Consider the following 14,705-nt stretch of genomic DNA (forward strand, 5'->3'; position numbering starts at 1 on the left):
GCTGCTCCCAGCCACAAGATGTCACCTGTGCACATTAAGCCGCTCCAGGACTGTTATTCGCTAGCAGTACACGGACCGCAGACCGACGTGTACAATACAACTTTTTGTCAGTTTGTTATTGCTTGTTATCCTTACTAGCTAGCTAATTTCCAGAGGTTGGCGGTAGGTGAAAACTTGCTAACGCGTCAGTAATTTGTGTAGGCAGTAGTCCATTTTTAGGAATTGTAAAGGCCAAATAAAACTTTTAATCCCAAACTGTTTATTATTTAACTAAGCCAGCTATCTTGCTTATGGAAATGTAACGTTTAATGTTGCTTAGAATTGCTTGGCACCCTTACACTTCGATTTAAAAGGCTAGCTATCTTATCTAGCTATCGTAAATATTGCTTGTTGTGGATTTGAGTGATGCATTTATTTGGTCGAAGTATCTTAATTTAGTCAAGGGCGAGTTGGCTAGCTAACCTAGCTAGGTAGAGAGCTATTTTCATTCGTGAGGAAGCAAACTGCAATACCGTTTTAGTGCGTTTTCAGTATACCCTTAAAACCAGATGCTGGCCAAATAGATCCTAAAATGCCATGGCCAACACACCTTTAAGCCTGCTAACGGAGTTACTGGATTAAACTATTGATCGTAAGTAAAGCGATTGGTGAATCTGAGTGGAATGTCGATGTGTTTGGTTTATCAACAGCACCTCTAACATTTCATTTTATAGGGTACATATGGACATATTGCGGGAATTGGTCACAGTGTCAGCAAACGTCTTTCAGTTTCTCTCAGCTGGGCACGCTGCTTTTCACCTCTTCAAGGTAAAATACACACAGACCCAACTGAAACACTAATGGCTTCCCTTGCTCTTTAAGTTGAACAAGTTATACTGGGCCCATTTTGCTTACGGGTAACAGTAAATAACTTTAGCAATGTCACGCTGTCAGTTTTACATGTCATCTTCGCTCCCTCTCTGCTGCAGGATCACAGAGCTCCGTCAGTGGGTTTCTTTCTCATTGCTTGCTCTTCTGCAGTAGCACTCCTACCGGTCCCCAGCACAGCACAGAGAGATCTAGAATGGGTGGGTGAGGTCTTGGGCCCCGTCCTGTGCGCCTTCAACTTCTTGTGGCTCAGCGAAGATTGCTCCACCGCCCACATACTCCTGATTGGCTCCACGCTCCTCCCGATGCTTGCCGATTGGCTATCAGCAGATGGGCTGGTGATCATGTGCCGCTGCGTGGCGCTGTCAGCCCTCTCCTGTTCGCTGACAGTGTGCCTGTTTGTAGGTAACACGGCCGGAGTGGTGGGGAGTGTGGCACTCAGCCTACCCACTCTGCTGGCCCCCAGGGAGAGAGGAGGCACAGTGGGCTCTCTGATTTCTCCAAAGGCTACAGGGGGGCTGCTGGACTGGATTCCGAAGGCCGCCGTGGCTGTCGGGTGTTGGATGATGCGGAGGGCTTTCGATAAACTCCTCCAGGACCTGAAAGGTTGGTGCTAAACTACATGGTTTACGTCAAACAGACAGACCCATTTTACGTGAAGTGCATGTAAAGGTGCTTTTTTTCATGCTTTTTCAAGAGTACATGCAGTAGTGACTAAATTGTGCATTTGTTTTGTGGGAAATTTAGTTACTGCTGAACCATTGGGAACACCTGAATGCATACGGACTGTATGTAATCATGCGGTTCAACCAACAAGTGCTTCCTGACTAAACAAAGCACTTAACGCCATATCCCACATAGAGTTATAAATCCCATGTCACTCAGATGGTCAAAGCCACTTCAAGGATTCATCAGCACTCAAAAGGAGCCTCCAAAGCCTTAATTGCCAGCATCTTGTCGAACACTCTGCCCCAGCACTGTGAAAAGATTTAAGAACACTCAGTGCCTTACAGACTGGTACGTCACATCAGTCAGTGACGTGGATAAGCTGAGACTGCCATCCTCCAACTGGTGATATGACTTCCATGTACATATGGCCCATGCAGCAATTGAATCACTATCTAACTGGCATGTATAACCAGTACAGTAGTTTTCACTTGTATCAACTATGTGGGTTCTTTTTTGTGGGGGCGGGGGGTTAATTGCTGGAAGCTTGAATTTGGAGCCTCCTGGTGGTTGACTGGTTTAATGTTGGTACTGGGAATCTGCACTGCGCTTCTGTTGTACTACCACTGTGCAGAGGGTCTGTCAGGTTCCTTATGATCTTGTTTGTAATTTGGAACTGATGAAGCTTTGGTTGTATCACTCCTGATCAGTTGTTTGTTGTGAATATTATTATGAATAATATTTTAATAATATTTGAATATTATGGACAGTTTAGTTCTGACTGACATGGAAATTTAGCTGATGTAATGAAAAATATTTAAATATGACATTCTAACAAATTCATAATAAAATGTTCATGTTGAATGCTTGTATTTTGCCAGTAACATTATGCAGTCTGCCTGTCAGCTCACAGTAAACACACTAAATGTGCATCACAACAATACACTGTGCATATGCTGCGTTACAACAACACTGCACTTAGTGCCTGTGCTGCCTCACACAACACACAGTGTATCCGCAGCCTCGGCTGCTGATGCCGGTGATCTCCCGCACTTCTTTTATTACCCAATCATTTCTCCACACATACACAAGGGGCGTGGCCATGTGCCAATGGAGCTCCGGCTCTGCGGTGGCCAGCAAGTGTCAGGAGCTCCAGAGTCCCCTCGATTCTGCTGCCTCATCACTATAAAAGTGTTCATTTGCCCACCTTGAACACAGTGTACCTGCACCCAGACCATTTCAGGCACAGGAAGTAGCGCAAGACTGAGCCAGAGTGTCTCACCACCCGCGCTAGGGGCTACGTTCATGAACTGATGTTTAGTTTTGTTTCTTTTTTTTCTCTCTTATCAACTATGGCCTGCACGCTGGGTGAACAGTGCGGAGCTGCAAGTCTCACGAGGGCAGTCAACCGCTCCTGTAGCCTCGGTGCCTCAGCAGCGCCATTAATTAAAGTCCGATCTGGCCAAGGCCTCAGCGCCGTTAATCGCTTCATTCACATCTAACGGAAGCTACACGGGCAGTTACACAGGTTTGTGTCATCAGTGGCTTGCTGGAGTCTCGCTATGAATTCTGCATCTACAGCAGTTAGCTATCATGACCTTCCACTATTCTCTTTTCCAGAATTCAATTAAATGTATTAATTCAGCTGTGACATATTTAGGTTTAGACAGACTACATTTTCTTCTGTGCAAGAGTTATTGGCGAGAGACTAAAAGGAATATCAGAATGAGGGTCTGGATTATGTCATCACAGGAAGCATGACATCAGCTGTGTCTGGTCATAAGTCACTGCACATTATTGTGCCAGAACACTCCCCTAATGGGATCAAAGATCTTGTAGTGTGGCTAATCCAGAGCACTGAGACCTTTTGCACTCCTTTCAAAGCCTTTCCTCTAACACCAGCTTCCTCCGTCCTGCTGAGAGCAGAGCGGCTACTGGCTGACCCTCTGCAGAGCCGTGTAGCACTGCATGCTTGCCCTGCACTGAGCATGCTCACTGCAGCTGCTGTGGGAGCAAGAGAGAGAGAGAGAGAGAGAGAGAGAGAGAGTAAGAGAGAGAGACTCGTTGCAGGAGAGGGAGAAGCAGAGCAAGGCAAGAGGCGCGTCAGCCAGCAGAGCCGTCCACAGTTCAGCCGCAGGACGCGTTCTGGGAATCGGTGCCATGTAGAGCGGGGGCAGCTGAGGAGGATGTAGGAGAGGAGGACAGCAGGAAACGCAGCCACCCTTCAGGGTAAGTCCCCACAAACAATGCTGCAGGTGACAGACTTCATTCATCTCACTCTCCCTAAAATGGATGGGAGTAGAGGAACAACGAATGCGCTCTGCCCAACAGGACCTCCGGAATGACTGTGAGCTTTGGTGCTGGACAGGGTTACGGGTTTATTAGCATACAGTGTGGACTTGTCTTTGGTGCATAGACGATGTGGATGCAGTAAGCTGCGGGGACGCTTAGTTCTGTTGTGCTTGTGTGTGTGTGTGTTAGTTACAGCGCGAGCAGAGCAGGGGGCGTCTCGACAGAGCCAGAGCGTGTGTTTCCGAGACTGTCCTGGAGTAAAAGGCGCGTCTGTGGAGATGTATGCCTTCTACTCACTGCTGGTCTACATCTTCTATACTGTCTTCAGGAAGGAGGGGGAGGCTGTGCTTGAGGGGGCGTGTGGAGCGCCCCCCGAGGTGTGTGTGCACAGCAGAACACACACATGCACACACACACTTGCGGCTACTACTTCCACGCATAGATTTGCATTAGCAGCTCTTGGTCTGGGAATTGTGATCAGTGTAAAAGGTATTTATTCATTTGATGTTACAGCAGCTGCTTCTGTCACTAATGCTCAGAAACAAACACGTTTAATTGGCCCTGTCTATACTTCTGATGGACAAACAGCAAAAGAAATCGCATTTTCCTATATTAGAGGAGGTACTGAAGGCTGGATTATCTCCTGAGCAGACTAGAGTTAACACCAGTGGTTGTAGTATCATACATCACATTCTTCTCAAATCTGCACCCCCATGGTATATCCTAGGAGCCTGGCCATGTTTCCATGGAAACAAGGAGTGAGAGGGAAGGTGGCCACACCTCCAGGTTGGGGAAAAAAGAGTGCGACAGAGTCAGCGACACATGTAAGAGTTCAGTTAATGCCGACTTCACTACAAGTTAACAGCTAGCCAATTATCATGACAATCAGAACTAACTTTCATCATCATGCAGTCATGACGGGGCTCCTCTTCCTCAGGCAGCAACAGCAGCGACAGCGATGGGCTGTCTCTCAGCGAAGAGGATGATGATATTGACGAAGGTCATGCGATCCCTACCATGACCCCACTTGCAGCGTTCCTCTCCTTCAAACAGGAGACCGAGAAGAAGAGAGCTTCCAGTGGCCACACGGAGACGGGTGAAAAGGTAAACACCATCTCCTTAACACATCTGCCCACAACTACTGGACCTTCTACCCATCTTCAAGCCCAATTTCTGACAGTCAGGATCATAACGCCCCCCCCCGCCCCAGGCGCCTGAGTCTCCACTGGTGGCGGTGATGTCGCACCTGCTGAGCTTCTTGGAGCAGTACTCGCACCTGCAGCAGCTGCAGCAGCAGGCGTCGCAGTATCGCACGCAGCTACGCCTCCACCGCGCCCGCCACCGCCGCAAGATGAAGGCCCTGCGCACCTCGTACCGCCAGCGCCTCCGCGACAAGGCCAGCGTCATCAGCAGCCTGGAGGAGGCCGTGGAGTTGCAGCAGAGCCCGTCACCCGACGGCCACGGTGAGCCTGTCGCCCGTGCTGCCTGAGTGCCTGGGATGTGTGCTGGCTTGGTCCAAGTACCAGGGCTGCGTTAAGTTTGACTGGGGCATTCAGCGCTGCAGTGCTTTTCACTGGAACGCCTGATTAAACCCATCGGCTACCAAGATTGAACTGGTCAGATATTAAGATGAGGTCATATCAGGAGTAGACTCAGCCGACCCTGTTTTAGGTGATCGGCTCTGTTTGGTTGTTTTTAATCTTAATCCTGAAGGCAACCACTCATTAGTTTTGAAGGAACTTTGGAGAGCTGCTATTTGAGCAGAGGGGCTTCCCTCACTGACACACTGTAAGCAGTAGGGAATGTCTGGACGCATTAGAGTAGAAGGTGAGACCAATTTAAAAAGATTACAATGCACACACCATCCCTGACAGAATACCCTTCACTACACACACCATCCCTGAAAGAATACCCTTCACTACACAAACCATCCATTAGAGAATACCCTTCACTACACACACCATTCCTGAGAGAATACCCTTCACTACACACACCATCCATCAGAGAATACCCTTCACTACACACACCATCCATTAGAGAATATCCTGTACTACAAACTCCATCCATCAGAGAATACCACGCGCTCAATACCCTCACTGCAGTCGTGCTCTATAGCCAGCAGCTATAGAGCCTTGCGTACAGATGACAGGAGGGATCACGACTGGAAAAACAAAGCATTGTGATGGACGGTGCAAAAAATCATGTCCCTCTGAATCTAGACACTGCAAATTTGTGGAGAGCGCTGTGTGTGCTAGCAATGGATCAAACCCCAGTTTAGTCTCGGGATATGTTTCTTGCTGCCTACCCAAGCAGGACTGGTCAGAGAAGAGATGGTTTGATCACATGAAGATGTTCTCCAGGACATAGTGCGGATGGGGGATGGGTGGGGGGTTGTTTGGTTTGCAGAAAATAGCCAGTGACCAATTTTAGACCAAGCTGCTGGAAGTGGCCTCAAAGCTGTCAAGGACATCTAGCTTCTAAATGGGTCTGTTTTCCTTTACACACCACCAGATGCGTCTCTGTTATCTGTAATTGGCAAGGTTTCAGCCTCCAGCTATGTGTATGCTTGACTGATAAAACAGATGACAATGATCCCTGGCTGAAAAGGGTGGGGCTGGGGCTCCTCTGTCTGACCCATGACCTGCCGATTCTTTTCTTTTCTAAGAAACACCCTGAGTCCCTGTTGACATTTTATCTCTTAAAGTATTCTTAGGAAGGTTTTTGTATTAAACCTTTATTAGAAAAATCATACATTCAGACATGTAGAGTACATATTCACATTTGTTTTCCGAATACAGAGAATTTATTAATGTCAGCATAACTAGAGGAAATTTTTCAGACATGAAACAGATTTCGGAGAGAGCACTGACTCTGTGTTGTGTGTATGTTGTATAAGGGTCTGTGTGCATGTGTGTGTGTGTGTGTGTGTGTGTGTGTGTGTGTACGCACATACACACAAGCATGAGAGTGTGTGGAGTGAAAAACCCTAAGCAGGCCATGTCTCTCATTAGTCCCGGTGTGAAAAGACAGATGCTGGTGCACTCAGAGTCGGGGGCATTTTGCAGTGACTCTGCACCTGAGGAAGGTGAACAAATCATGAAAACTGCTTTTCTAAGCCAGCCAGTGCGCTTATAACAGCAGATGAGCACAGCAGTGAAATGAAACTTGTAGAGTTTTTTTTCTTCTTCCAGAAGCACAACAGACAATCGATGATGCTTTCATCACAAGTTTGCAACTTAATTACAAGGTCTTAATGAAATCGTTACGTCTCAGCAACCCTGCATATCTAAAAGCAGTGATATAGATACAGACACTGTGTGCATTTATTATATTCCTTTATGAAGACAGCGCACTGTATTGAAGCTCTGTTTAGTTTGCTTGGTCCCTCTACATCAGTGAGTGATGGAACACCTGCTCCCCTCCTGACCTTTTTCCTGCCCTCCTGCTTCCTTCCCCTTCATTTAGCTCCACCTCCAGCTCTTACCCTACCAATCTGCTCTCTCCTTCGCCCCCAGACAGTGACGATTTCCCGCCTCGGTAATTAGCATATTCTAGAAGATAACAAAGGTTGAACTGGCATAACAGAAATGAACCCAATTAAAGTGAGGCTGGGAAGGTGGGATCTTTAAATGTTCTTTAAGTGTTTTTGAGTCAGTGCATCTTTATTTTGAGGTCCAAGGGGGTTTCTCTCACGAATAAGAAATTCAGAAGTTTTGCCCAAGGAAAGAATCTCTTAAGTGAAACATTTTCTATATTTATCACGTATATTCAGCATTGTACTCCTAAGCCAGTGCATTGTTTGAGCTAACCACACTAACAGTAATGATGCCGACATGAAGTTTGATATCATGATGGTGCATAATGACGCTTATGATACAATGATAATTATGAAAATATGTTGCGAAGCAGCAGGGAAAAACTGGCGGAGTGTATGCTGTGTGTGTGTGTGCGTGCGCGTGTGCGTGCGCGTGTGCGTGCGCGTGTGCGTGCGCGTGTGCGTGCGCGTGTGTCCGCGCGTGTGTGCGCGCGTGTGTGCGCGCGTGTGTGCGTGCGTGCGTGCGTGCGTGCGTGCGTGCGCGTGCGTGCGTGTGTGTGCGTGCGTGCGTGCGTGCGTGCGTGCGCGTGCGTGCGTGCGCGTGCGTGCGTGCGTGTGTGCGTGCGTGCGTGTGTGTGCGTGTGTGTGCGTGCGTGTGCGTGCGTGCGTGTGTGTGCGTGTGTGTGCGTGTGCGCGTGTGCATGTGTGGGTGAACGCAGAGTCCCCAGCAGGGATGCACAAGCTGGTGCAGTCTCTGTGTGGCCTACAGGGAGAGCGGAGTCAGCTCCGGGGAGAACTGCGTCTCCTTCACGCCCAGCTGGAGCAGAGAGAGCATGACCGCCATTCCAAAGTTCAGGCCTTCCAACAGCAGGTAATACCCACCCACCGCTATTCCCCATCTCGCTCTTATGTCAGTGATACCATTCTTCCACCCACTCACCCACCCTGTTTTCAGGTCTTCATTCCATGCTCCATGCCCCAGTTTCCACGCTCTCCAGTAGCATGGCTTGACTCACTGCTGGCTCTTTCAGGTTAGACTTTCAAAAATCAGGTATGGAACACCACATCTGCTCTCCTCTTCAGCTTTCTACACACTCGTCCTTGAAGCTCCTGCTCTATGCAGTCATCTATCCATCCATCCATCAGTCCATCCATCTGTCCACTTTTATCTTTTTCCCTTTACACATCCGTCCACCTATCCCCATCTTTCCAGTCTAAAAATAATGGCCGAACCTACTCATTTTGTCCACTACAGATCGATGAACTGAAGAGCTGCATTGAAGAGAGAGAGGAGGAGCTGTCCAGGCTCCGGATCGCATCGGTGAGCACTTTATGGTCTATGCAGTACATCCAACCCGAAGAATAATAGTGCACTCAAATTAGGCCAGCTGACTCTTAAAGCTATTCATGGCGGAGGCTTTATCTGGGGCTCTGAGCGCTCCGCTGCACAGACATTCTCTTTTCACCAAGCCAGCCTGGACCTTTGTGCCTGGGTTTGTCCCCAGGGAGTGACGGACTCGGAGAAGCGTGTGCTGGGCCTGTCGGTGGAGAACGAGAGCCTGAAGCACAGCCTGGCCGTGACCCAGGGCCTCCTGCAGCAGCTGTCCATCATTCCGTCACAGTCCAGCTCGGTGCTCATCAAGGTGAGACCCTGGACTCCTCCCGGAGGTACCGTGGTCTCACTTTGGCCTCGGCATCTGCGACAATACACCGCGGCCCGTTTTTATTACAGCATTATTACACTAATATAATCTGTAATCAAATTTTATTGATCTTCCATATCGTCCAAGCCCAGGACAGTGTGGTGATTTCTTTGTTCCAGTGCAAACACTGGTAATTGAGTCCTGTTAGGAGTGTCTGAGCTGTGCCGGACTTTGGCCCTCCAGCACAGGAGCTGGACAGCTCTGCTCTGTATCAGAGAGCCATGCTCCTCTGCATCTCTGCCCGCGCGCTCGCTTTCAGGAGAACGAGAACCTGCGCAGCCGCGTGCTGCAGCTAGAGGGCGCCCTGCAGCAGCGGTCTGAGCAGGTCCAGCGCCTGGAGCAGCGGAGCGAGCAGGATGAGTGGCGCCGCGGGGAGGAGCTGAAGAGCCGTGACGAGAGAGTGCGCCACCTCCAGCTGGAGCTGGACAAGGAGCGCAGCAAGGAGCCCGCGGTGAAGGTGAGAGCACGCAGCAACCACTACACCTGTACCACCGGGTAAACGTGGCTTGCTCGAACAGCTCTTTTTCTTCCGTTTAATACGTGAAGTAGATATGGAATAAATGTGGAGTTTTTAACTCGATCCGGCTGAAGTCCGTCACTTTATCTTACAACCCGTCCACAGTATGTCACGCGAACAGTGGAAGTGGAGTCGCCCGCAACTCTCAGGCAGCTGGCAGAGGCCCGACAGATGAGTGAGCACCTGAGCGAGAGGCTGAGCGGACAGAGCGAACGCTGCAGACAGCTGGAGGAGAACCTCCGGCGCTCGGACCAAGTCAGCTGTAACCTCCAGCACAAGGTGATCTGACTTCTTTCTTCCAAACGGAAGTGAAGGAGCACGAACGTGGGAGCCAGAAGCCAGAGCGGCACGGCTCGACGTTACAGCTCCCTGCCGGGCTGTGATCGCAGTCATCTCCAAGCGAATGGAGATTCGTTTTATCTGTGTTCGCTTTCTGGCCCGAAGCCGATTACGCCCCCGCGGAGGCTCACTCGGACGCTGGTGTGTTGTGGCAGATCGCCGCGTACGAGAGAGAGATCGGGACTCTGCAGGCAGAGCTGCTGAAGGAAATCAGCCATCTAGAGGAGAAGAAAGACGAGGCTGTGAGGGCGGCTTCCAGCTGCTCGCAGGAGCACCTGCAGGACCAGTTCATGAGTGAGTGTGGGCCCGCACTACACCGCACCAAAAATACTTAATCCACACAGATCCTACCGATACCCTAGACGCGATGGCCACACATTATGACAGTGGCAGAATTCCTTTTTATGGTTAATAATTTCACAAAATGGGTGTGGTCGCCAGGCCTCCAGCGGCGCCTGAACGCTCTCCCTCCCACCCTTCGCTCGATGAAGACGGACTACGCCAGCCTGAGGAGCCAGGTCCGCAGTTTCTCTGAGTTCTACGGCGCATCCATCAAAGAGGCCAAGAAACAGGCAAGTACACAAACCTATCAGAATTACAGCGTCTCAACGCAATCCATCACAGAGCGCAACTTCAGGCCTCTTTTTGCCATGTTTGCCAGAAGAAAAGATTTTTATTTGAAACCCCAAAGAGCAGATTCCTTGGATATCTGGTTCAAGCAATCAGGTCTCCTGAAAATTGACACTAATGTGTGAATGAACATTTGCTAAAATCTCTAGAAGCTGACCCTCCAAGATTTGTATTGTTTCATTAACATAATCCTTTGTTGTGATGTAACTCTGCAGATTTCTGCAGCAATAACAGAAATGTCAGAGGCCAACAAGGACCTTCTGGAGAAATACAGGAAGGAGGTTGCTCTTCGCCGGAAATACCATGAGCAGTTGGTAGAGTTGAAAGGTACACTGAACGTAGGTTTTTAAAATTGCATACCCTTGCAGTTAGTGAAACTAGATGAACATACAACATCAGTTCTTTTTTTAACTATACAAGAAAGTAATCCACATTTCCATTAGGCAATATTCGTGTCCTGTGCCGTGTCAAGCCAGTCCTAAAAGAGGACCAGGATGAGGAAGGTCAGGCTGTCGTCGTGACCACAGACGTACACAATGAATCTGCCCTCACAGTTCTGAATAAAGGAAAAGCAAAGACATTTGAACTGGACAAAGTGTTTCATCCTCAGGCGACACAAGAGGAGGTAGACATTTCAAAAGCAAAAGCACACCTAAGTGGAAATGTTTCATTTGGAGGGTCCTCTCTTCTGTGTTGTCATGGATGCAGTCAAGCATGGTGTCGAGGAAAAAATGCTGAGGTGTTTGTTGTGTGGTAACAGGCCTCATATACATCAAAGAATGTCTAAGAGCTGACATAAGTGAAACAGAAGGATTTTTTTCACACATTAGAATAGGGCACCAACAAGGATCAGAACATACCATTAAGATTTTGTACATACAAACCTACAGAGCTTTATTGCAAAATCAATTGTGTGAATTTGGTATGTATTATTTATGAATAATAATCTATGCTTTTATACTCTCAGGTGTTTCAGGAAATTGAGCCTCTGATCACATCATGCATAGATGGATATCATGTATGCATCTTCGCTTATGGGCAGACAGGCTCAGGGAAGACCTACACCATGGAGGTACCGTACCTTAATGGAGTAACTGTCCAGGAGATGAGCACAGCATTGACTCATGAGAACCTCATCACTGGTTTTATTCTGGGTGATTTGTTCTCATCAGCTGTTCACTGCAGCTGTTGAGCCACATTACAGCTTCTTTCTCTGCATAGGGTACTGTGGAGAATCCAGGCATCAACCAACGAGCCCTGAAGCACCTCTTCCATGAGATTGAGGAACGGAAGGACATGTGGACCTACACTGTCACTGTCAGTTCAATGGAAATCTACAATGAGGTTCTCAGGTATCCTGTTCATTATTTCTGTTTACACAGAAGTTATACACAATATATACACCACTTGGCATAAGGTTGATATTTCGGAAATATTCATATACTGTTCATATAATAAGGTTTTTGAAGCCTCTTTATTTTCTGTAAATGTCAGAGATCTGCTGAGTAAAGACGGGGAGAAGCTGGACATCAAAATGAACCCTGATGGCACCGGGCAGCTACATGTCCCTGGACTCAGGATCATGGAGGTCAAGAGCTTTCAGCATATCAAAAAAGTAAGTCCATCAGTTTGATAAGGACAAACGAAAACCCTTCTGGACGATCCTGGTGACTGTTTGCTTGGCTCTGCAGATTTTGGCCACAGCACGCAGAAACAGAATCACATTTGGGACGCAGATGAACCAGCACAGCTCTCGCTCGCATGCTCTGCTCACCGTGACAGTGCAGGGAACAGATCTTGCTTCTGGTGCCACGTCTTCCGGTCAGCATTATGGCCTCATAACGTATTAGTCTTCTGGTCTTTAGTGCTGGTCTTAAATCCTACTACAGTCTTCAGCTGTGTTCGCAGTGAGAATTGTCATCATAAGCCTCCACTACTGTCGACTCTGATCCTCTGGGTTTCTGCTCCAGGTAAGCTGAACCTGGTGGACCTGGCAGGTTCAGAGCGCGTGTGGAAGTCTGGGGCAGAGGGCGAGCGGCTGAAGGAGGCACAGAACATCAACCGCTCTTTGCTGGCACTGGGAGACGTGATCCAGGCCCTGAGGGGCCATCAGACTCACATCCCGTTCAGGAACTCGCGCCTCACCTACCTGCTGCAGGACTCTCTGGGGAAGGGCAACAAGACTGCCATGGTAGTCCAGGTAGACTCGCTCGTATTATCGATAACCTTCATTCTACATCATCTAGAAGCCCTTTGATAAGAAAAGCCTTTGGGTGCTGGAAGTCCATGCCGAGCACAGTTTTTTTTGGGAATGGATAATACTTAATCACGCATGTGTATCGGAGCATATGCTGCTGGTGTATCAAGGCATATGCTGCTTTATTTCTTGTTGTAATCTGCAAAGCTGACCTCTGTTTGCCTCACTGACGTGTCAAATCTTATACTCCGCCTTTCAGGTTTCCTCTCTGGAGAGGAACTCTGGAGAGACTCTGTGTTCGCTGAAGTTTGCGCAGCGTGTGTGCAAAGTGGAGCTGGGACCCGCTGCACGCAAGCTAGAGAGTAGCAGCCATTGCGAACACTCCTCCTAAGGTTAGCTCAGCCTGCGCAGTCAACAGCTTCTGTCCAGGACTGTTTCGCCTGCAAAAATGAAGGAAAGCTGAGCTTGTCTTTAAGAGCTTTCTGCTAAGGCTTTTGTTCCATTTCAAGGGCTACGGTTCGGGATGCTGCAATAGTACCGTCTGGGTTGTCAGCGATGAAGAACAAGCATCTCGCCAGTTGACCCCATGAACGGCAATCGCCTCCACAGGCTGACCTGCATGTCTGAGTCCTCACCTGACCCACTATATGCCATGGCCAGATTACCTCTGCCTTGCTGCAATCTTACTATTTCCTATTGAGATAGCTTCCCAATAAAGCAGGAAGGTTTTTCTTGAATACCTCACGTAAATGCACATTACACATGGCTCCACAAAAGAAAAAAAAAATTGAGTTCATCCTCTATAAACAACATATCTTTGTTTTCAACACAAACACGTCCCTTTAACTGAGAATATAAAAACATGTTTAAGTAGCAGCTTCTTCAACTGTCTAATGGCACCAACCCAGCATTTGCAAGCAGTTGTCGCTCCATTAAACCCGTTAATCTGGTTAAAGCTAAAGTTTAAAGCCTCCACTACACTACACACCACATGCAACAACACCATGTTACTAGGAAACTGAGGGGCCCAAGGAAGCGCATTGACTGCCATACGCTGTAAATATTCCACATCAAATACCTCCATAACTATTTTACTGTACTTACTCATTTAATGTGCTGTCAGGGAAATCTAAATGTCAGTTAGCTATTTAATAGTATATAATCAGGTACATTTAAGTAGTTTAAAATTCCATCCTCTTGTTTCTCATTTATAATTTTGTGTTGTTAAATTTGTGCAAGACACATAATATTAAATGTGACATTGGAAGGGTGATATTTCTGCCTTGAATTTCCAGTTTTGTATCATTAACCATTTTGATTCTTGTAATAGATCTGAAATGCACTTTACTTTTAAGGCAAATTTAGGTGCTTTGTTCATAGAACTAGTGAATATTTTAATCAAAAGTCTGTTGTGTCTGTGCTTTCGACAAAGTTCTTCTCATGTAAATGAATAGATATATTCATCCTGATTACAAGATGGAACCTGAATGGAAAGTGAAGACATGCCCTCATTACACTGTTATATTCTGTTCCACCACAACCTTGGTGGAGAACAAAAATTAAATAAAATCTCTAATTCAGTTTATTCTGTACTCCAAGTTTAGGAATAAAAAATAAAAGTCATTACTACCATTAGGTTATTATTGTCTTTTAAGATATAAAATGCAGTTTCCTCATTTAGATACAAGTATTGTTCTTGACATTCTTACAGATTTGGAGACTCCCTGTAATGTTTGTCTTCGGAACTTTCCAGTCTGCTTGTATATCAATGACAGCAGGAAATAAAACCAGATAATGTGGCTCCAATGTCTCTTCTAATACACCCTAACAGTTCATGGGAGATCTCAACTTTTGCCAACTGTTGTGAACCAAAATCTGTGGATATGTGACTAATGTTTAAAACAAAACTACCTCTTAAGAAACTAGACTGATACTAAGCCTAACAATAGACTAAAATTC

At 47.4% G+C, this 14,705-nt stretch overlaps 1 protein-coding gene across 5 annotated transcripts; it reads left to right on the forward strand.

Annotated features, from left to right (window-relative positions):
- The first annotated feature begins 47 nt into the window (after positions 1–47).
- On the forward strand, positions 48–14,546 carry si:ch211-257p13.3 (kinesin-like protein KIFC3). 5 transcript variants are annotated; one of them, XM_081696873.1, is made up of 23 exons: positions 48–162; positions 714–807; positions 969–1,473; positions 4,015–4,202; positions 4,553–4,649; positions 4,763–4,929; positions 5,036–5,288; positions 8,080–8,231; positions 8,616–8,681; positions 8,866–9,003; positions 9,323–9,520; positions 9,686–9,859; positions 10,075–10,213; positions 10,361–10,491; positions 10,765–10,876; positions 10,993–11,174; positions 11,517–11,621; positions 11,771–11,901; positions 12,044–12,164; positions 12,241–12,370; positions 12,520–12,749; positions 13,006–13,138; positions 13,256–14,546. In XM_081696873.1, exons 2-22 carry the CDS (start codon positions 721–723, stop codon positions 13,135–13,137), a joined length of 3,438 nt encoding a protein of 1,145 aa, XP_081552999.1. In that variant the 5' UTR covers positions 48–162; positions 714–720; the 3' UTR covers position 13,138; positions 13,256–14,546. The 5 variants fall into 5 exon arrangements, with proteins under 5 accessions (XP_081552999.1, XP_081552998.1, XP_081553001.1 ...); XM_081696872.1 differs by having other exon boundaries at positions 53–631; XM_081696874.1 differs by lacking the exon at positions 48–162 and having other exon boundaries at positions 788–807; positions 969–1,067; positions 1,273–1,473.
- The last annotated feature ends 159 nt before the right edge of the window (positions 14,547–14,705 follow it).

Source organism: Electrophorus electricus, chromosome 14, assembly GCF_041902795.1.
Source record: "Electrophorus electricus isolate QZ-2024a chromosome 14, ASM4190279v1, whole genome shotgun sequence".
Classification (NCBI taxonomy): Eukaryota; Metazoa; Chordata; class Actinopteri; order Gymnotiformes; family Gymnotidae; genus Electrophorus; species Electrophorus electricus.